The sequence below is a fragment of the Lates calcarifer genome, linkage group LG11, assembly GCF_001640805.2.
Source record: "Lates calcarifer isolate ASB-BC8 linkage group LG11, TLL_Latcal_v3, whole genome shotgun sequence".
NCBI classification, from domain to species: Eukaryota; Metazoa; Chordata; class Actinopteri; family Centropomidae; genus Lates; species Lates calcarifer.
Genome location: NC_066843.1, coordinates 22131897 through 22154690, shown reverse-complemented (window position 1 = coordinate 22154690; position 22794 = coordinate 22131897). Strand labels below are relative to the sequence as shown.

Below are 22794 nucleotides of genomic sequence, written 5' to 3'. Positions count from 1 at the left end.
TACTTGTGTATGAAATTCGTGGCTGGAGTAACTTGTTGAAGGCCGTACTGACCTTTCTTCAACCCTCCTTTGTGTATGCATACTGTTATCTTTACGTTTCCTCAGAGGTGGTGGTGCATACAAACACCCCAAACCACTGAGTTATCTTCTGGAATTAAACTGCTCAGTCTTAAGTTTTATGTTTGTCACATAGTTTGGGCAGGTTGATTTAACACAACGGGAATATGCATAATATGATTACATACAGTATTTAACAACAACAATACATGTATTTATTTTATTTATATATCTATTATTTAAAAAACATAGACTATAATCCCCCCACCCCCCACTACACGGTACATTAATGTACATCTATGCATTACATTAACGCACATCTCTCCAGACAGTCACCGCTACCTTCAAACACTTGCACTCTACACTTTACATTTTAATTATGTATAGTTACTGTAACTGTCCTTTAGCACCAATATACCAAGACAAATTCCTTGTATGTGCAAACTTACTTGGCAATAAAGTCTGATTCTGATCATACACAACTTTACATTATTTAATCAATCATGCTTTGCAGCAATGATAGAGAATGTGTTAAGTAAAATGTGCAATACTACAATGAATAAATAATTTTGGTAGTCTGTTGTACAAGCTACTACTACTTATCTTTGTTTCACACTTCAAACTCAGTTTTCAAGGGGAGAAAGATGGAACCATCCATAAATTCATTCTCGTTCTCACACTCCAGCCCAGTAGGCGGCAGTAATGACCTGCATGCTTCGATATGTCCGCCACCAAAATGCTCATTTCACAGAAGAAATATTTTTCTTTTCGGAAGAAGAACCCGACAAAGCGGCCCTATTTCTTTTCAGCTAGAAAAAGTCGAGGAATCCGATAACCGACGATGTACGCCAGAACAAACACCGGCAGCACACATGGAGACTTTCAAGATAGAAACGGAGTAAATTATGTGACATCGACAGAGTCCTTCGGTCACTGCTCTCAATTGTTCTGGAAAAAGGATCCCAACGACTCCGGAGTAAGAAAGCCAGCTGCCACCACCGTTAGCTAGCGAGCCCAGCTGACAAAATAGCTGTATCAAACGGCTAATGGAGCAACGTTGTACTAACCGAGGGTTTAGCGAATTATCTCTTGTAGAAATGGTTTTTAACTGAGTATAGCAACACCGGGTGTTCTAAAGCTGCAAGTTATGTCATAGAACCGCTTCGCTCGCTTCCTGCAAACATAGCCATCGTCATGCTGAGGGGCTCATGGCCTAGTTTGACTCCTAGCTACTGAGCTAAGTGGCTAGTAATAATGAGCTCCTGCACAGTCTATCTATTATACCACATAAATGGTTCGGAGGAATTGTCCCTGTCTCGATATCATTGCTAAGTTCTGGAAATACGTCAAAGGTTAAGGAGCGTGTATATTAAAGCAGCCAAGCATACCGAGCTAATGCTAACATTAGACAACACAGGCTGCCTCAGCCAAACAGAGCACGGCTAGCCTGTACAAAACAAGGCAGCGCCGAAGAGCAGCGTTTGCTTTTGGTTACAGCCGTGTATAATACTATACATAGACCAAGATCAGCTCCAGTATCGTGAAACACAAAGGATTTATTTAGGCAGTGAATGCAGGAGTTAATGCATGCGGCCTGCAATATTGTTAGCGAGCAGCGCAAAGTAAACACGACCAGGCTGTCCCACAGGAAACGGTAGCGGAAGACGCCCCGCGGAGGACTTTGAAAGACCTCTTTGTGATGCCAGACTGTGCGGTTCATTCATGGTCGCTCTGAGCCGGCAGATTATCTCCACAGCACACACAAACACCCACACATTAATTTATATATTTTAACATTTATCTTCATTTTAATATGCGCGACCTCACAGGCCACTTTTATATTATCTACTTTAGAATCCTAAGTCGTATCAGCAGTAAATCACTGTGTATACGGAGATGTTGGCTATTTACAGTGAGATGCTGAATTTCCCAAAACTTTCCATAGCCTAGTTTACTTCCAGAACTCTGTTATGATTTGGAGCAGCTGGCATCACCAGCAAAACTACCCCTCTGGCTGAGAGAGCTCAATAGATTTCAGCTTTAAAAAAACAAATGTGATAGCACAACTGTACTGCTAATGCAGAAATGCCACAAGATGTTGACAGCAGCATGCCCTCACAGAAAATTAGCCCGCTACATTCATGTCAGTTGTAACATTCTGATTGCCCAATTCCAGCATTACACAAAGCTGTACGTCCAGTGTCAGCCTTGTACTAGTTACCAGTGTTTCCATCAGTTTTTAGTGGGCATGGAAAACTTGCTTTGTTGTGTATCATTTGCAGTCTCTCTGTATTTGTCAGTATTTTGTGTTTATATGCTCAGTGGGTTAAATTGTTCAGTGTGTTTCTCAGTTGGCAGCAGTTTCTCTTATTGCATTTACAACGTTGTGAAGATGCTTTCTTCATTTTCTTGTGGTGTTGTCCTCTTGCATTTATTTTCTTAGGTTTCCATGAGCACTCAACAAACTTAGCAAACCAGGATGAAGAATTGCATTTACAAAAGACAAAGTAAAATGATATAATTAAAATAAGGTACTGTTCCATTATATGAGAGAACTTATTCACTTGCAGATATATCAGAGCTGCACATGGAGAAACCTTTGTTTACACATTTGACTCAAGGTGACATGGGCTAGAGTTCTCACCTCCATTTTGTTGTGCAAAGCTTTGTGCTCATTTCTGGTTTGGTTATTCTCAGATGTAGTTTACAAATCAGGCCAGTCAGCTGGATCCATAAGTCATGTGCTTCAAGTATGTACTCGGTGCCCAGTAAAAGGAGCAAAAGAAGGCAGTGTGTTGTATTAGCTTGGAGAGCTACTGGTTACTACTTGATTAAATAAACCAAAAATATAGCTGTGGGTCTCATATGTAGCAGTTGTAGTTTAAGAGGCTATGCTAACCCTGAGCTACAGTTTATGCTTTGGTTGGAATATCAACACGCACAGCACAATACCACAGAGCCTGATAGAATAGCGTGTCTTTCATGGAACACAGACTGATGACATGCTTGGTAGTTTCAGTCATGCATCCAGTTGCATTGTACTCATATCACATTCAACAGATTTTCTTAATGAGAACATTTCTATATTATAATATATTCATAATTGTTGTCACACAGTATGGTGTCTATTTTAGTAGCAACCTCCAAATAAGAAATGGTCATATTAGACTACATTATACTGATAAGTGTTTCAAACATATAGTTTTAATTCATCTTGTTGATATATGCATGCTGTAATACTCAGCTTTAATGTATTCTGTTTCTCTCTCACAGCCGAGTTCGACCATTAGCTGGTGCGATCAGCTCCCCTCGTCCTCAGCAGCCCTCTCCAGCTCCAGTCTCTCCTCAACATCACTCTCCAGTTCCAGTCTCTCCATGGAGTCCCGACCGCCAGCACCTGCTACAACAGCATCAGATGACATGGAATCAGATGAGAGACCGTATGTCTGCGACCTGTGTAGCTGCGCATACAAGCACGCCAGCTCCCTGCTCAACCACAAACTCACCCACAAGACTGGAGACTTCAGGTAGGGAATCGAGTTGATGAATAAGTACTGTCTGCCCTCATTAAAGATGTCAGAATGTCGTTGAAAAAAAACACAGAAGTCCTCCCTCCTCACTCATTCTAGGTCAATGGAGAGCATCAGTTAAATGCCTGAAATATTATAACTCTTTTTCACGTCTAACCTCCACACTGTATTCATCTCCAAAACTCAGGTGCGACTTTTGCAGCAAGCCCTACACCAACTACATGTCCCTGCGCAACCATATGCGAATCCATGGTCAGAAGCGCTACATGTGTGACTTGTGTGGGAAGGCCTTCCGCCTGGCTCGGTACCTCCGTAACCACCAGAGGATCCACGATGACGGGCCCAATCGCTTTGATTGTCCCTCTTGCTGCAAGAGCTACAGGACCATGCTGGAGCTTGCCCAGCACCGCTGCAGTGCTGCTGCGTCTAACCAGGTGGGTCTCTGTGAAGTGATGCTTCAGAAGGAGTGGATGATGATTGGAATAATGTCTGCTGGGCTGTATTAATGTCCCAATTCTTTGAGCAGGGCTCCAGACTAACTTTTTCCACTAGTAGCACTGGTGCTCCTAATTGAAAATTTTAGGAGCACCAAATCAACATGCAATGCAACTCATTCATATTTTGTCCATCTTAACTGTATTACTGATAAATGCTTTAGCAACAAATAGACAATTTACAGAAATGACTGCATATTATTTATGCATATTATTTTATTTAAAGGATATGTAGTACTGAATTCTGCATGATTTAAGTTGCACTTTAATATGGAGCAAAATGAAGTAATCCTGATTGATTGCGCTGTGCACCACAAAAATTCTCACAAAATAACACTGGTTAAACAAGGCTTAAAGTGAAGGGATTTACAGACCTAAGTCTCAGCCTTTGAGGTTTACAGAAATTTGCCAAATTTTAAGGTTCATGGTAAACTAAGATATTCAGTTAGACTACATTCACACAGCGTTTGTTTTAGTTTCTTCATAATGAATTGCTTTTACCTCAACAAGTGTTCTGTGGTTGTGTAGAAATACAGTGGGAGACTGTGGACAGAACAGTTAAAAAGATCACTTTTCTACAGTTTGTTTAACAGGTGGTTTGATAAAGTAGACATTTATTGTAGTTAGAGTAACGAATGTAGTTGTCGTCAGCTTGAGTTATCTTAACGTCTCCTGGTTCACTGTGTTCACTTCAACTTCTGCTCAGCTGGTCATTCTGTCTGTGTGTGTGTGTGTGTGTGTGTGTGTGTGTGTGGTGTGTGTAAGTGAGAGAGAGAGAGAGATGCACTGCCTTCAAAAATGGTCGCAGTCTGGAGCCCTGTTGAGAGTTTGTTTAGCAAAATGTGCGAGCTTGCATATTTGATATCTGAATGAAATGTAATGTGATATTTACTTTAGGATCTGTTTTGTTTTCCCACATTAATGCTTCTTCAATGTGATTGCTACTGTGATCAGATTTACGAATCACAGCTTCTGACAGAGATGAGCAAATCTTTGCTCATAGCATGCAGTGACCTGATCAGCTGTTCCTTGAGAACTTGTCTGACCTTTGCCCCTCTCTCCTTTTGCCCATCTTCTATTTATAAACAGCTGTAGTCTCAGTCTTCTGAATTAACAGTAGTATGTGCTTTATTAAGTTTGAATTGACATAATTAATTAACAAATCTGAGTGTGTTAATGTCTGTATGTACAACCTATTTGGCACAAGATGACATACTCCCTATTGCAATGAAAATCTTTAAAAACACCTCACAAATTTGTGGTGTCATTGTTTAAAAAGATTTGGCAATTTCCTAAAACAGTTGGTCACTGTAATTTTAAGCAACCGTTACTCAGACAAGAGGAAAGAAGAAAAATAGAATATCACTAGACTCATACATTTCATGCGATTTTAAAGGAGAGGTTAAATAATAAGTCTTTTTTTCCTTTATAATAATATAATATAAATGAATAGATTTGCTACTTCAGTTATTGGTACAGTCTAGTAACTGGCTTGAAATCACACACAAATCTCTTCGGATAATGATCCCACCACACCACAAAAACTGCTCAGAAATGTCTCCAGGAACATGACAAAGAGCCGAAGCTGTTGCACTGGGCTTCAGACTCCCAGATCCCAATCTGATTCAGTACCTGTGGGACCTGCCTAATATGGCATAGGTCACCCTCATACTGGGGGACCTATTTAAAACAGCTCTGACCTGTTGGGGTTTGGACATGGGATCTCTGAAGATCTCCTGTGGTGTCTGGCACTGGGACATTGGCAGCAGAGCCTTTGGGTCCTGTGGGTTGCAGGATGGGGCCTCCATGTATCTGACTTGTTCTGGATCATCCCACAGATGCTGCCCCCAATTTTGAATGTCAGGTTCCCTCTTCCCTGCACTTCTTGTTACTGCTAACTCTGCTGTGGGCCTGAGCACAGTGTCCCCAGGCGCCAGTCCTGCCAGCAACGAGCTTCAGCAGGAGGGCATAATAGCTGGTACGCTACCTGTCCTGGTTCCACCTCCCTTCATGAAGGCACCCTGACATGCTAGTAGGTGTTGCTAGTACAAAAGGACCGGAGCCTTTTAGGCTGTTGCAATTTTTATTGCAGTGCTATTTTTAGTCTGAGCACTCGTTTAAGTTGTTATCCACTTAGTCCTCATTGGTTGAAAATTATTGTAGCCTCAAAAAATTTTAACCATGGACGTCATATCACAGCTTTCCTATAACCATTTAATCAATATGACTTTATATTGACGTCATCTAGATTTTCAAAAAGGCAAAAATTGATCAGATGTATTTTGAAAAACCCTCAGCACAATCTCACATGTCTTGTACATTTTGTGGCACTGTTAGTCCACAATGCTTCAGGATCATTCTCCAGCACTACGCTAGGGGGCTCTGCTTTCTCATTGTGCAGCACACCATGTATCTCCAGTAATGACATTTTGTTGCTTTAATAGAGGAGGTCGGGGGGTGTTGTGTGTCAGCCTGTGGGAGGCAGAAGGCTTGTGCTGTGCAGTGACTTCTTGAGTAGTAGCTGCTGCATTTTAAACTTTAATGTTGCAGTTAATATTTGACTGCTCTGATCCTGCAGCAGTCTACTCACCTGGTCTGGTTTTTCTGCTGGACACTAGTGCTCAGGTATGTAACATCATGTACCATCAGACAGTGACCAATCCAGACCAATCACAGAAATAAAAGGAGGGGACAGAAACTGGGCATGTTGCCCTCTAAGATCAAGCAAGAGCATATGTTTGTACAATTGTACCATGTCGGATGCTTGGGTCTAGACAAGTCTTTCAAGTGCGATTAAACATTTTCTTTGGCTGCACTGGTGTGCCTAACATTTAACAGGTCTGTGTCTGTATGTGGGTAGCATTATTTTTTTCCCTCCTGTATCTTGCGTCTAAACAGACTTTGACTCCATAAAACTCTCTCAGTACGTTGCAAACCAGCAGAGTCTTTGCTGTGGCTGATGTGGCCTATTCTGCTCTTTAATAACATGGTGTGTGCAGTGTTCCCCTCAAGTGCCCCCTATTAGGGTGCAGAGGCATTCTAGTACTTTAACTGTATGAAATCAAAGTCCATAGTGAATATAGATGCAATTAATTGCAGTTAATGTATTTATTACATCACACTAATAATTAAAGTCCCTCCTGAACATGCACCCAGTAACTCATGAACACAGATACATAGAAGCCTGATTGTATGAAGAAAGACTGGAAAGCTTTAAAAGATGAGGAGAGCAAGACCTCACAGGCTACATGTGGTGTTGTGACGTCAGCCCAGTAAAATGTCTATACAGGCTGCTGGTTACACTGACTTCATATAACTAATTTGATTGATAAAATACAGTGATGCTTGATTGACAAGGAGCATTGTTCTCACCACCTACATAACTGTTGGTTTTAGATTTAGTATATTTCTGTAAAATTGGGGGAATTACATGGAAAAGATGAAAACAACACACAAAACTGAAGCAACAGAGGCAGAATATGTAAATAAAATTCAGACTAAAACAGTTAGACATTCTTTGTTTCTCAGCCTCTGTGTACCACTACATTCAATTTGAAGAGAAGTAATGGATGCTACATTTAAGTGTCCGCTTTAATTTCAGTGCATTTACATCACTGTAGAAAGAACTGTGGGGGAGATTCAGCTCTTTTAAGATAGAGTGGCCTAAGTTTAGGTGTTCAAAAGTGGACAGATTCACATGAAATCAAATGAAAGTATCACATTTAATGTTTTCTGGAAAATCCATTGCAGTCAGTGACTGATTGGGGTCTTTGACCCATAGATGGCGGGTCTATTTGCCTTTAATCTGGTCTTTAGGGAGTGCTCGGTTGGATTGAGATCAGATGACAGCCAAGGATATTCCACCCGTCAGCCTGTTTAGGATTGTTGTTGTGCAGAATGATGAAAAGTCATTCAATGAGTTTTGATGCATTTGGCTGAATGTGAGCACACAGAATGCGCCTGTGCATCTCTGCTTTCATCCTGTTGCTTTAGTTAGTGAGTGTGTCAGTTCCACTGGCAGCCATATATGCCCAAGCAAAAACAGAGCTGCCCGCCACCATGCATCACAGTTGACAGGTGGTATGATTTGGACATAAGCTGTTCCTGTATCTCTCCACACTTTCCTCTTGCCATCATTTTGATAGAGGGTGACTTTTGTTTCATTGGTCCTCAGACCAAATGGACTGATGTTTTCTTTATGAATGCTTTTATGAACTGCAACCTGGTCTTTCTATTTTTTAAGGCTTACCATGGGAATGTATGTTTGGTGAATCCTCTGAAGTTATGGTAATGAAGCCCTCTCAATTGTGTGGAAATGTGTGCCCTTTCATCTTGGAGAGCATTTTAGACTTTCTGTGCAGTCATAAAGGGTTTTTTTTCACCATGTGAATGACATACAACCACAAGACTAGTTTTTCCAGTGTTAATCTGCTTTTTCACAATGTATCCAGCCACTGATTTTGGTGGCTGCCTTTGACAGGTCTCTGATAGATTTTAGATTTTTTAGCCTCATTTTATCATCTTCACTTGCATGGTCACCTCTTTACTTACCATAGTAACAAACAACTCCACCTCACATCTAAATGGCAGCTCTCAACTCTCAAATCTGAGTCATATGTGAGCTCTTTTTGTATGAACTGCTATTGAAACAACATACAGCTGCCAAAGAAAGATTTCACAGCCAAGTGTCCAATTACTATTTAACACCTGCAATCTGGGCACCATGTATTTAAGGGGCTATATCTCACATACATACATTTCTTTCACAACTGACAAAAAGCTACTCAAAATAAAGCTGAGGCTTGGCATTTCAGATATAATGCAGTGCATAAAATCATGCAGATACAGCTCAGGAGCTTGTTCACATCAATCATCAGAACAGGTAGAGTGTAATTCTGGGATGCTTCTCTGCTCACCACAGTTGTATAGTGGTTATCTGAGTTACTGGTTTCTCAGCTCTAACCAGTCGGGGCATTCTTCTCTGACCTGTCTCATTACAGATCTGCTTCTCACTGGATGTTTTTTGTTTTTTGCACCATTCTAAGTAACCTCTAGACACTGTTGTGTGTGAAAATCAACCAGGAGAACACAGTCAGTCTATTGAGATCACATTGACCTGCATCTGCATGATTTTATGAATTACAGTGCTGCCACATGATTAGCTGATTGGATAATTAATAAGCAGGTGTATGGCTGAACAATTAATCAAAATATTATTGAAATCACAATATGGCCAAAAGTAATATACAGATCACAGGAGCTGCAATTTTTTGATCAAGGTAAAATGTGTCACAGCTTCTCATTATAAATGAAGTGTTGTGGTGTTAGAGACACCGTGGCCTAGAATATTTTCCAGATATAAGGGAACTTGCTTGTTTGGTACAGAGACCAGTAAAAATCACATTATTATAATTTTATTATTTTTTCAGTGAAAATGAAACTCACCATTTCCCACCTAAATTGTGACGCATCACAATTGCAATATGTTTTCTTTTGCTCATCATTCAGCCCTAGTGCTCGGTGAGTATAAGTGTATAGAATATATGTTTATCATTCTTCAGTGAAAAAAGCTTATCCTTATGAATGAATTCTACACAGATTCTGAGTGACAGGTGTGCTGTTTGTCCACAAGTGCATTTATACAACAAACTTTAAAAAAAACAAATGAACAAACAACATCAACAACAAAAACTGTGCAACTCTGCACAGACACTGTTGGGGAAACACTGGGGTGCAAGTGTTGATATACATGTATGGCAAGCTATATTTTGTATTATTTGCTTTGATGATCATTTTTCTTGACCCTCTGTCCTCTCTCCAGCTACAGTTTTTACAAGCAGCCTGCTTTGGAAAACCTATTGCCAGCCCTCCTGTAATTGAAAGTGGGCTGTGGAGTTAGGGTTAGACCAGGGTTAGGCAAAGTTTAGGCAAAGAGTCAGGGCTCAGAAATCAGAGAATGGATACAATTCAGTTGATTGTCCTCACAAGTATAGTAATCCAATTGTGTGTGTGTGTGTGTGTGTGTGTGTGTGTGTTTGTGTGTGTGTGTGTGTGTGTGTGTGTGTGTGTTTGTGTTTGTGTGTGTCTGCGCGTGTGTGGGGTTGGTTCATAAGAACCGGTTCAACTGCCCGTCCTGCTTTAAGAGCTACCGAACCATGCTGGACCTGGCCCAGCACCGCTGCAGCGCCGTGGCCAAAAACCAGGTTGGTGTGAGCATGAGCGAGCGTGTGTGTGTCTGTGTGGGTTGTTTGTGAGGCAGAGTCAGCAGATTGAAGTTTAGCTGTGAGGAAGGGCCAACTTGTGCAAGAGTTGTAGATGTGATGGTCATGATGATTAAAATCCCATTAATTGGTTAACTGCTGATTGCGTCTGCCTCCGATGTAACCGTGTCGAACATCTTTTACAGTGTGGCTTTTTAACCAAAAATCATTAGAACGCAGCATACTCTTCCTTGTCTCTGTCATCTGTTTCACTGTTACTACAGTGTACAGTTGTCTGATTTTAACATCAAAGCAAATTGATTATAATAATTGATGGCTGTCAGAACATGTGTCTGACCATCACATCTAAAAGTCCGTGCACAAAAATCTTTCTTTTGAAGTAATTCAAGCTTATCAGAATGAGGAAAATTCTATTTCCCCACAACTTTGGTCTCTTTTCTGACCACCAGTATTATGGCTAGAATATCAACTGGGCAAATATGCTTAGGCCTCAGACATGCAACATTTCCCATCTTGTAGTTAAAATCTAATCTAGTATTATTTTAGTATATCACTCTTGCATCTATCAATTGAGCAACCACAAACTAATTACTCATTACTCAATAATGGGGTGATCAGAAGAAGCCCACTCATTTTTGCTCAGGGGCCCCCCTTTTAGGTTAATCCACCCTTCACCAGTAGGCACAGCTTTAAAATGGGTGTCCACAGATCATGAAAGGGTTTTGAACTCATCTGTTTCATTAAAACTACTTATTTTGGAAGTGAAAATGAAAGTAACTAATGGACATATTCACATATTTCAAGGCTGTTTTTAATTGGGAAACAGTTGTAGTGATTGTTTTTCCCGTCCATTCTGGCCATGGACGGATCTCCTCCCTAAAAGTCCAATGTATATGATGGGTGACAAAATCACAGTCATCCCATAGTTCAGCTGAAGCTAATATGAGGCATCAGCAGTTCAAGCACTTTATGAAATGAAGTGCTTCATGAAGTGCGATCAGAAAGCTCTAAGACTGTGTATAACAAGCAAAAACTGTACCTCCCCTTAAATTTTGCTGCCTTCGCCTTCAAAGTACTCACCTTGTCCAGTGACGCATTGCTCCCAGCACTCCTGCCGTGCTTGGAACACTCCTTGGAATGCTGTGGAAATCCCATGATAATCCCCGGTGATGATCCTTAACATATGAATGTTGGGTGATCCTGGGCCTGTTGATCCTTGCAGACTTTCTTGCCTCTGCCTCGTGGTGAAATTTCAAATGCCCACTTGCAAATAAGTGGTTACAACAACACATGTAACACAGGCCTGGATGCTGATCCTGCCAACAAAACATGGAATACTGACTCATGACAGTTATTGCTTGCACCTGCCGCTTGTGCGTCACTGTGCTGTGCTCCATTCGTTCGCAACAGGAACCACCCTCAGAGCTTTTTGATCGCACCCTCTTAATGTCATCATGATAATTTCATGCTTCGTTAAAGTTCTTCCTACTTCAACTCATACTCAGCTCAAGTTGTGTGTTTAAAATGCAGTTGACAATAATTAGAATAGTACCATCCATGTTTCCTTTTCACTTCCAAGCTGGCGTTCTATATGATTTTTAAACTGGATTTGTTTTAAACCACTCTCATTCCATTTTATATATCCCGTTGTCTCAGCAGGACGTCTGAAGATAAGACCCAAGTTGTTGTTGCAGAAAACAGAATTTTCCTACATGGCTTATTTTTAGAAGTCTGATGAGGCATGTCATAGCTTAGAGAGGTCTCCTGTAGCTCTAACCTTCTGTGAAAAGGTTGGTTAGAAGGTTAAGGTTTAACATTGTCCTTTCAGGGTTAGAGGACAGGTTGATGAGGCAAATATCTTCTGTAGCTGTGTATGTGTATGTGTATATACCTTGATCACTTCATCCCCTCATATTAATAGGTTTAAAGACAGGGTAGTGTAAGATAATGAGTCTGTGAGACAGAATTAAAATACATTAATTTCAGACGTTTACACTGAACAGTACAAGAAACTTGAGGAATATGATTTATTGTGGAGAACAACAGTTCATCATATTCATCTGTCACCTCTTCTCCGCTCTCTATCTTATTTCGTCACAAAATCTATGCATTTCTGGCATGAATGTAGCATAAACTGTATAAAGACTGAAATAATTTTAAAACATCCCTCCTCCTCCTGTCTTTCTCTGTTCACCCTTCCTTCCATCCAGTCTGGCAGTCGTCGTTCCAATTTCTCCGCCACACCTCGGCGTCAGCAGCAGCAGCAGCAGCAACAACAGCAGCAGCAGCAGCAGCAGAACAGTGCTAACTCCATGATGCAACCGCAGCATGGAGGACACGGCCAGCAGGAGCCTCTGCCCTCCCACTGCGTTTCACCAATGTCTCAGGGAGGGCAGGGCGGCAGTGTGGCCAGCCAGTCTGTGCCTGACCCCCACCAGGTAGGGAGGAGAAATCGGTCACAGTGACAGGACAAAGACTGAGAAATTATTACTGGCATATGATTTTGCTCTTGCTATGAGATGGTGTGTTGATCTGTGTGCTCCAGCAGGGCCGTCCCAGCTCAGTGTCCTCCCAGAGCAGCCAGCAGAGCATGAGGAGCTCATCCTCCAACAAACACGTCTCCTCCTCCAGCACCACCCCATCCTCCTCCTACTCCCTGCTCCAGCCCCTGGTGCCTGAGGTAAAGGAGATGAGTGCGGGATACACTAGGCTGAGCGCCAACCCCATGGTAGGAGAGAGAACCGCCACACACCCGCCATCCACTATCTGCTGGCTAGCTACCTTCTCCCTGTCTGCCTACTAACATCAGGAGAGAAGGACTAATGTTTTAGTGCCTAATGTGTCCTCAGGGACTCTCTGCTTACAGCCCACATTTCCTCTGCTCTGTGAATAGAGAAGCATCACAGAAAACTGTTTTAGTAATAAGATAAAGACAGCTGGTTTGTCAAATCTCAAAATGCTGCTATCTGTAGAGAGGCCTGGAGGACACAGTCTTAGCGCTCTTCTTATATATTTTAGGTTTTAGTCTGCTGCTTTCATTTAAAATGTTCTTGTGGCACTGATGGAAATATGTTTCAGTATTACATTACAGTATACAATATGACATAAGACAGATTCCTGTTAGGAAAATAACCCCCTCATAACATGAAATGTCCCTACACTGCAGTCACTCTGGACATAGACAGTCTAGTGTTAGCTAGATTGTTTTTCAAAGAAAGGTTTACACACTCAAATATTCCACTGCTCTTTCAATTCACCTTAATTGAAGGAGCAGTTGGATAGAGGGAGAATCTTTTTTGTAGGGATGCAGTCTATGTTTTGATGATCTGAGTTGTTTTCTAATGTTACCTGTTAAAATATTGGCTAAAGAGTTGTTAAGCTAGTTGTGACTTTTCTTTTTCATTGGTATCAGTGCAGACACCCTAGGATTAGCTCAGCATGTCTCTGAAGTCTGTGAAACATCAGGTAATGTTAGCTCAGCAGACTGAGAGCTATAATAGCCAATATCTTAAACTTCAAGCTGTGACATACAGATAGTTCATCATTATTACTGTTAGAGGAAGGCTACATAGCAGTCATCACATCACAAGGTTAGTGCAAGGCTGAAATTTTACCAACAAGTGCCCAGAAAAGAAAACCAACACACTAAACTGTTCGACTCTGGCGGTAACATCCTCTCTAACACTACTAACTGGGGGCTGTGCTGTTAACTCAGCCCTGGCTTTCACACTAATCATCACCTTGTTGCACACCTCAATGTTGTACACACACGTGGTTTGTATTTCATCATAACATTTTACTGTTTGTCATTCACAATGCCTCCTGTGGTTCAGTCAAGATGCAGCAAGTTTGATTTTATAATTGAGCTCCTCAGATCTTCAAGTTCCAGTCTAAAATCCATTCAGGTTAACAACTACATATTTCTGTGTGAAGAAAGAAATTACCTTCTGCGTTAATGTTCATGCTGTTTTTTAGGTAGAGCTGGACTACAGTTGGATATTATTGCATGACTTACTGATAGAACAGTATTGTAGTGTGTCATAATTCTAGAAAGTAATTCTGCTCCACAGTTAATGTTTAAATGAATGAAAGGGTAAATCCTACTGAGTTTTGTTGTTGTTGTTGTTGTTGTTGTTGCAGTGGTATTTTAAGTTTGTAGAACTCATCTTTTCCTTTGCCATCTGAATTTCACAAGGAACGTCACCCAGCATCAATTGGTGTCATTTAATCTGAAAAGTCACTCCGCTGACACTGACTATTTCCTTCTTTCTTTCCTTCGCTCCTTCCCTCACCTCATCCTACAGCCGAAGCACCAGGACACTTTCTCTCTGGCCCCTCAGCGACCCCTCACCACCATCAACCCCATTGGCCACTCCCTTCATCCGAACGGAGCACCCACGCTCAAGCCCTCTCCTGTGCCACGCACCATCCAGGCCATGCCCTGGGAGCAGCGCTCCCTCTACAATCAATGAGACCCCCAGGAATCAGTTACCTCCCTTCACGTTGCATCCACCACCTTCCCTACACGCCCTCTTCCCCACCCCATTCGGATCCAGCATCAAGGATGGAGGACTTCAGAGACCCCTCCACCACCTCACCCCTCCTTTGGAACGTTGTTTGGGATCAGGGAAGGGCACTGTTGAGAACTAGTCGAGATTGATTACTGAGTAGCTAGGTTAAAAATGTGTTGCCTTGACCCTCATGTATGATCTATGCCATGTACTGAATATAAGTTAAAATGTCCCCATATCTGTCCCCTCACTAAGAATTTATCTCCCCGTCCTTCTCTCCCATTCTAGTTATGAAAATATCTATCTCCATTATGAATAGTGTCTCTCCTCACCCCCACTCCCTTTATCCATATGTTAAATGAAACAAAAAGCTATTTGTGTTCCAAACCCAGAATCCTGAAGTTGTCAAAGTAAATGTGACAAAATTCTCCCTTCAGTTTGATATGTTTTTGAACATAAAACCCGACTTCTTTGTTAGATGAGGCTTCTGGAAAGTAAAGGGAACGGGGAAACATGAACTTTTTTCTTTTTTTTTTTACGTACCCCTTCAACATGCTCCAGAATGAACATTGTGTATATTGTACGTTAGGAGGTGTCATGACTATTTCAGAAAGTCGTTTCCGTTCTATTTGACATTACAGCACCCACACCTCTCATCTCTGAGCACCGACAGCAAGGACCACGACAGAAACAACCAGGCCGACTGTTGTTCAGAAAGACATTTCCGACATGTACATGCCAGTTTGGCTTCTCTGTGTTGTGAAAAGACTGAAGCCCAGCTGTTGAAATGGACCTCTTCACTACCCAGCCACAGCCACAGCCACAGCCACGGAATAAGGACATTTTGGTGCAGTTTTCCTTTTTTTTTTTTTTAACACACAACTGAAAGTTCACTTTTCCCTTAACTTGCATCTGACTGGTGGCATGTTGTTACTGTAGTTTTGATAATCTGTTGGCTGGGAATCAAATGTAGAAGATAACAGAACAGGTCTCCATCCCTTTTGTTCCAAACTGACCATTAACATGTTTGTTCCTTTCACTTTAAAGCACTTTAAGAAAAGTGCTGTATAATTATTACTATTATTGTCTCTACCACCCTCCCCCACCCTCTGTCTAGAGCTGTGTCGGCTGTAAAGATGTAACATTGCCTTACATCAACCCCTCACCACTACTCACTCACATGATCACCAGTGACTTAGCAGCAGAACTGGGCCTGGTTTGTGCCCATAACACAGCTGTATCTGAAAACTGCAGTGGCCAAAAAACAGTATGTTTGCAGGTCTGAGCCCCCAAACACACCCTCACCCCAACTCCAACACACCTTCCAGTGTTGCTTTTCTTGTAGAAAAAAAAAACATCATGTCTGCATCTCACTGCTCCCAGGATGGATTTACTTAACACCTACCTGCAGGGTGTTTCAATAAGCAGCCAATCATAGTTGGCTGGATAAATCCAAATACATACTGAAAAGATGAAGTGTTTTGCAAACAGTCAATTTGATAAATAAGTTTGTCATGGATCCAGTAGGTAGTTACGTTAGGTTATCTTGCTAACATGGTGCTCATTGAAATACCCACAATTCTACTGACATTGTATTTTCTCTTTTAAAAGTTGTTTCTATTTTTATTCATGACATTTTCATTGTTGCTTTCTTTCTCCTTGTAAAGTGTCTTTGAGTATTTAGAAAAGTGCTATACAAATAAAATGTTTTATCATTATCACCATCAGTGCTGCTTCTCCTCCATTGACAGTAGAATTAGCGCTGCAACAAGTGATTATTTTCATCACTCATTAATTTGCAGATCATTATGTGAATTTATTGGTTAGTCTACAAATCTGTCTGAAAATTATCAATCAATCATCAATTTCCAAAACCCAAGAAAAATTAGTTTTCTATCATACGATGAAAAAAGACATCAGCCCCTCACATTCTGAAAGATGTAATCGGGGAATTTGTTTGGCATTTTTGCTTGAAAATTACAAATTACTCACAAATCATAAAAATAGTTGCCGATTATTTTTCTGTCAATTAACTGACTGATCGTTGCAGCTCTAATTAAAATACAGAAGTAACTAACATTATGCAGGAAAGAAGAGTCAGGTGATTGGTGGTTACCTGTCAGTTCTCATGCTTTTTAATATTTTAAATAAAAATCCTTTAGATGTTTTCAGAAAACTAAAATTCTTGACAGCTTTGAACATCTATTGTTCCATGACAATGGAGCAAACTTCACCCCCTTTGTCCAAAACCATTCTAACCCCATCGGTAGATTTAATGTTGGTTCCTCAGTAGTAAAGAGTTTGAAAACAGACATGACAGGATGATGTCTCAGTTTACCTTAAAATAGACTTTGCTTATTTTTTTTGACTAAATGCAGTGAGTTCTGAATGATGCTGCTCTCCCTGCGTCTAAGCCACAGAGTGGCAGTTAAGCAAAGAATGAGTTCATTAATCATCCAACCAAATAACACCTGAACTTTGAAAGAACAGGTGATGATCATTTTTGCAGGTGCTGGGTAGCCATTATGTGTACAAAAAAAGCAAGAGAACCTGCACAGTGCACAGTGATAATGTGTCCTCCACATGAGGTTTTTCCCTGGGTGATACAGTTTGGTTGAGCAATGATGCCACCTCAAGGTACTGAACCCAAACTGCCCCTGATTAGTGTGTGAATGTGTGTGTGTGTGTGTAAGTGCTGTGTATATGTACGGGTGGTCGATTCAACTAGAAAAGCTGTATATAAGTGCAGTCCATTAACTATCTACTGAAACATCAGTTTTCAGTGCATGTGCACGGGAGGTTTCACATTAGACGTGCACACATGCACTACAACCCTGAACGTTTCTAGTCATTACCAGAGCAAACGCAAATGTCCCAGTCACTTGAACCAGGTTAAACAGACTTTACCCTGCCAGATACCGAGTATAAAGTCTGTGTATGTAACACACTGGACCATGACTGGCAACATGCTGATGGTCCCTCCAGATGTGACAGATTTAAGGTGAGCACAAAGAAACTTTCCCTCAGAAGATGAATGTCAACGTGCACACACATCGTTCTGTACTGTGAGGCTCAAACATCACAGAGACATTTTGAACGGCTCTACAGGAAGCGTCCCTCAGACTTTTCACCTTATTCACAGCAGTCTCTGCCGGGGACTCTGTTTCTTTGCATATATGAATGAGCTGCAATCACCTCTTCCATACACTTAAATACTTCTTATAGAAAAGGTAAATCTTCCAGGTACTTCCTGAGAAAAGCAACAATTAAAGAGAACTTAGAAAAAAGACTTTGTTTTGTGATGTTCTCTGTCATGCTCATCGTCTGGTAACTCTGAAGGTTATTTTTCTGACCTCTTCCAGGGATACTGTCCAAACTGGCAGATAGTTCCCTACATGAAGATCAACTGTTGTGCAGCTCCACAGACTAAAGCATGACGTGTCAGACAAGGCTGGATTACCAACTTAGTGAAACAGACAGCTGTCCTGGGGGACCAGACCTTCAGGGGGTCCCAAAAGCCCCAGGTTATAGCGCCTCAGTTGGTTAGAGATAACTGAATTTATTGTTGTAACTGAATTTATTCATGCTTATTCAGTGCATATTCCTAAACAAAGGTGTTCTTGATCAAATTACCATGATCTTCCAGCATGGGGTGCTAGCTGTGTGGGTCTCTGGGTATATAGTGCTGATAATGTGCAGTCTGCTCGGTGCACTGGACTTAATGGGAGCTGGAAGATGACAGGTGAGGGGGTAAAGGTAAAGGGCCCGGCAACACTTTAGCCCCTCTGAACAAGTTAAGCCATGTTGTCAGAGGGAGCAGTCCTCCTCAGTCTGGGCACCAGGACTGGCTGAGGACAGTCCTGTTAGGAACTGCTGACAGTTCTCATACAAATACATACAAATAATACAAAGTGCTCAGTGTGGGGCTGTATCTGTACAGAGAAGTGAATTCTAAAACTCTCCTTTAAAACCCAGACAGATGCAAAATCTCACCGCGATTTATTTTCATTCTTATTCTGATGAAATGATTTTTTTGTTGCTTCCTGTGTGCCGCCCGACGGTCAACAGGTGTTTTCTGTTTAATGCAACTCCTATCACTATATTCCCTCAAACCGCGTGCATCCGGCGGGAACGCGCATTATAATTGAACAAACAAATGAATTGACCGAATCGCGCGCTTTTGTCGGACAAATTAATGGCTTTGAAATTTCCCACCGCGCGAGACTCCGGTGCGGACTACAGTGAATTAAAATCCACTTATCGGTGCTCGGAGTGTTTGTTCTGTACCGACTCTGGTTACTGAAAAAAAATCATTTGCCTTTTCGATGGCCAGGCTCAATTTTGGTTTTTGTGGGCCTCGGCGAATCCTGCTCCGGTATCAGAGCGGCTCAGAGACGGCTGCACTCACAGCCCGACCACAGTGTTCTAAATGATTTCTGACGGCTAATAATCCACACACAGGACAGCCTACGTTAATTAGTAACAGCTGTGTCACCGAATATGTCAACCGGAAATGTCATTTCTATCAAACCGAGAAAACGCTTCGCTTCTCAATAGACCCCATGAATTAAATCGATGGATAATTATCGACGTAAATCGTGTTTTGTTTCTGTCTCATTCATTTTAATAAAATAATAACGAGGGAAAATGAAAGCGGGAGATAAAGGTTTAAAAACTGAAATATTCTGCCATGAGAAGGTTTCATACGTTAACACATAAATATTAATTATTTTTCTAATAATTTATTTGAAACTCTAAGTTGGTGTTTTGTTACGGCAGGATAATAATGATTCTCCTGCCCGCTCGTTTCAGACTGTTGCGCCTCAGCAGGCCGCCCGGTTGAAGGCCTCGCGTCGCAGCGCAGGCCCGAGTGTAGTGCTCCGTGTCAGCCGCATGGTGGCGGTACTGAACCAGAGAGGAGGAGGGAAGGAGCGCCTCGTTTTATTTACTGTAGCCTACTTCACTAACTTCACCCTCAGCCAGGACACACAGCCTCAGTCATTTTAACCACTAACATGAGCTGAGAGCAGTTTAGATAGAAGCCCCCTGCGATCAAACATTCAACTAACACAGGTTAACACAAGCTACTGATGGAAACTACGCATTAAACGTTCAGAAGTATCAAACTCATTTGTCAAAAGTAACTGCAAGGATAGGTGGTGGATGGGCTGACTGTTTATCGTGGCTTTCAGGGCAACATTTCTTCCTCTTCCATCCATACTCTCTCCTCCTCAGTGAAGCGCTCATCTTCTCCTCTCTTCTTTCTTTTTTGAGATTGGATGCCAAATGCAGTCGATCGTCCATCCCATGAAAAAATTTCAACAATTTCTGGAAGCTCGAGAGAGAAGGAAACATTTAGGCTTTGTAACCAAGGAGGCCTACATTTATTTACTGATGAAATCTGTTGTTGTCAGGATTTAAAAAAAAAAACAATCACTTCTGGTGTCGAGCTCCCTTCTGCCTGTTCCTGCACATGTGCACATCGTCTCAGTAAAAGAAATAATTCTACAGTTTGTTTTTGTGTTTCTCCAAATCAGCGGGTCCTCTGAGAGGAAACCTCCTACCCCGCCCCGCTCTCCATTTTGTGAGCTTTGTGAAAGCAGCACAAGTCCTCTCATTGTCCGCCACATGAGGGATATTGGACGACTATTCTGATGGAGTTCGTGGTCGGTGAGTCCGATTCACAAATGGTTAAACTCCCTGAAATGCTGTTTTTTTTTTTTATTCGTTCATCCAATCCCAACCCGCCGTAAGAAAAACCTGCTGTTTTTAATTCAGGCTGCACGAGGGACTCGGAATCTTTGCTGGATTCCAAACGTGAAACGAACATTAGAAATGGATCCTGACACAGAAACAAACACAGTATCATGCGAGCAGGTGTCCTCACTTCTTGTAGAAGATATTTTATATTTTACTGAACCGAACCAATCCATTTCATTTTGCTCCTCACTTCGTAAATCGACAATTTATTCGTTCTAAAATGTCAGATGATTCTTTTTTCTCTTTCAGTTTGCTTGTTTTGTCAAAGTTTTTCATTTAAAAAAAAGATTTACCTGTAGCTCCAGGTCTAACACACTGCTGGTTTGTCCTGTAGCTCTGTGGAAAACATTTCGATAAAATGTCCTCACTGGAAAAGTCATATTTACTCATGAATTAATTTGGCTTTTCAGTTCATTTTCATTTTGTCCATGTGGGCTAATTGTGGTTACACAATGGTAACAAAATTCTCCTTCTTCTTTTCTCGATCACAGTTACTCTGGCTCACTGTTGTTTCAGGACTTCACTGAAAAAGGCCTGACTGAACTCAAGATGAAAACTCCACTCTGGAAACTTTCTCACCGATCAAACCTCTGCTCTGCAGTCATCCACGAAAACATGAATGACATGTTGTTCACATTCTCCTTCACATACACTCCTTTATCCGTTAAGTGAGGCTGCTGCACTCTCAGTTACGGAGAGCACATCCTGTTTCTGTGATGTCAGCACAGGAAGTGAAATGTACTTACAGTGAGGTATTCATTTTGTTTTAGAATTCAAAGTGTAATTGCAAGTCAACATTTTAACTCAAGGACTCAGGTTGGAATGATTTGAAACCTTCACTGCAAGCAGGTGATAACATGTGCACTGAAATGTTTCCTGAATTCACCCTGCAGTTCTCTGTAGCACTTTCTACATTTTATTACGTGCTGTTTGATCAGATGGAAATATTGCTGTGGTTCAGCTGACATGTTTGGTAAGTATGGAGTTTAATCCAAACTGAACTGCAACTAAATACTGTATTTGTGATGATGCAGCCAGTGTTCTGAATCTTCTGAATGGGGAGTAGTTGGAATAGTTGCTTTTGAGTCCACAGTAATGATTTCAAATCCCAGAGGAAAAAGTGGCTGTCAAATTTGTATATGTGCTTATTCAGGGGGACTAAAGGCGACAAAAGAGGCCTGTTAAGTCAAATTGTGAGGAATAAAATAAATGTTCAGAGTTTGTCATTTTCTCTGAGTCAATTTCAATTCATGTTCATCACAGTTCAGAAGAGTGAGTCCAGTAAATCCAGATGAAATGTGAACGCCTCCTTTTCTTAACATGAATATGAATTTCTGTGTGGATCAGGATGAGGGTTAGCCTTTACTGTCTCCTTTAGGAGAAATTTGTCTCAGTGTGTGTGTGAAAGAGAGAGAGAGAGAGAGAGAGAGTGTGTTATGTCACTAGTTTGACAGAATTTATCCCAACTGAATGCTCACTTAGTAGCTTTTTATGGAGCTTTTAACCACATCAAGTGGAAGCTCTAGGTGGACCTTGAGCTAGGGTTGTTCTGTAGAATTTTTTTGTCTGTTTTTTGGATTTAGTTTCATGATTTTACTCTTCTATCTGTACAACACCCAAGTTGAGCTCACACTATCTACATTTTTTGTGCATATGTAAACGTATATGTACAGTTTCTGATTAGATCAGGCTGTACAACATTTAAAACTGTCCATATTTACAAAGTGTGTTTTCACATTCATCTGAAGGGGGTACAGCTCATCTTTAATCTCTGGTGTATGTTTCTGAACAAAATCATTTTGTGACATCACAACAAGTCACTGGAAGCCAATCATGGTCGAGTATCCAACTGACAAAGTCTGCTGAGGAAACCTGAACCTTACAGATCACTTATCAGAACTGACTTATAGCTCTAATAATTTAGAGAATAAATTAGAGAAATAACGTAATGATAAACAAAAATATAAAATAAGCAATGTGAAAAAGGTTTGTTAACCTGACTCCAGAATTCTCAAGTAGTATCATGTGTATTTAGCCAACAGTTCAATAACATAGGAAAAACTATATAAAAATATAATATATATATATAAAAATATAATATATATATATAAATATATATATAAAAAAAACATTTTCATTTGTATCCAAAAGGTTAGATGGTGTGATAAAATGAACACAGCTATAGACCATGTAACTTAACCTTCAAGGTTTCATAGGTTTG

At 41.0% G+C, this 22794-nt stretch overlaps 1 protein-coding gene across 5 annotated transcripts; it reads left to right on the top strand.

Moving 5' to 3' along the window:
- The first annotated feature begins 770 nt into the window (after positions 1-770).
- On the top strand, positions 771-16534 carry LOC108898543 (zinc finger protein 646). Of its 5 annotated transcripts, none has more exons than XM_018698449.2 (7): positions 771-1033; positions 3331-3584; positions 3775-4021; positions 10195-10284; positions 12513-12740; positions 12848-12982; positions 14607-16534. In XM_018698449.2, exons 1-7 carry the CDS (start codon positions 899-901, stop codon positions 14772-14774), a joined length of 1257 nt encoding a protein of 418 aa, XP_018553965.1. In that variant the 5' UTR covers positions 771-898; the 3' UTR covers positions 14775-16534. The 5 variants fall into 5 exon arrangements, with proteins under 5 accessions (XP_018553965.1, XP_018553964.1, XP_018553963.1 ...); XM_018698448.2 differs by having other exon boundaries at positions 789-1033; positions 12851-13030; XM_018698447.2 differs by having other exon boundaries at positions 789-1033; positions 12848-13030.
- Positions 16535-22794: the final 6260 nt, after the last annotated feature.

Bases quoted from the DNA above. Each gene is read 5' to 3' on its own strand.
- LOC108898543 (XM_018698447.2), top strand. From the start codon at position 899: ATGTACGCCAGAACAAACACCGGCAGCACACATGGAGACTTTCAAGAT. The intron at 4,022-10,194 runs GTGGGTCTCTGT...TTGGTTCATAAG, and splicing joins GTGCTGCTGCGTCTAACCAG to AACCGGTTCAACTGCCCGTC. The intron at 10,285-12,512 runs GTTGGTGTGAGC...CCTTCCATCCAG, and splicing joins GCGCCGTGGCCAAAAACCAG to TCTGGCAGTCGTCGTTCCAA.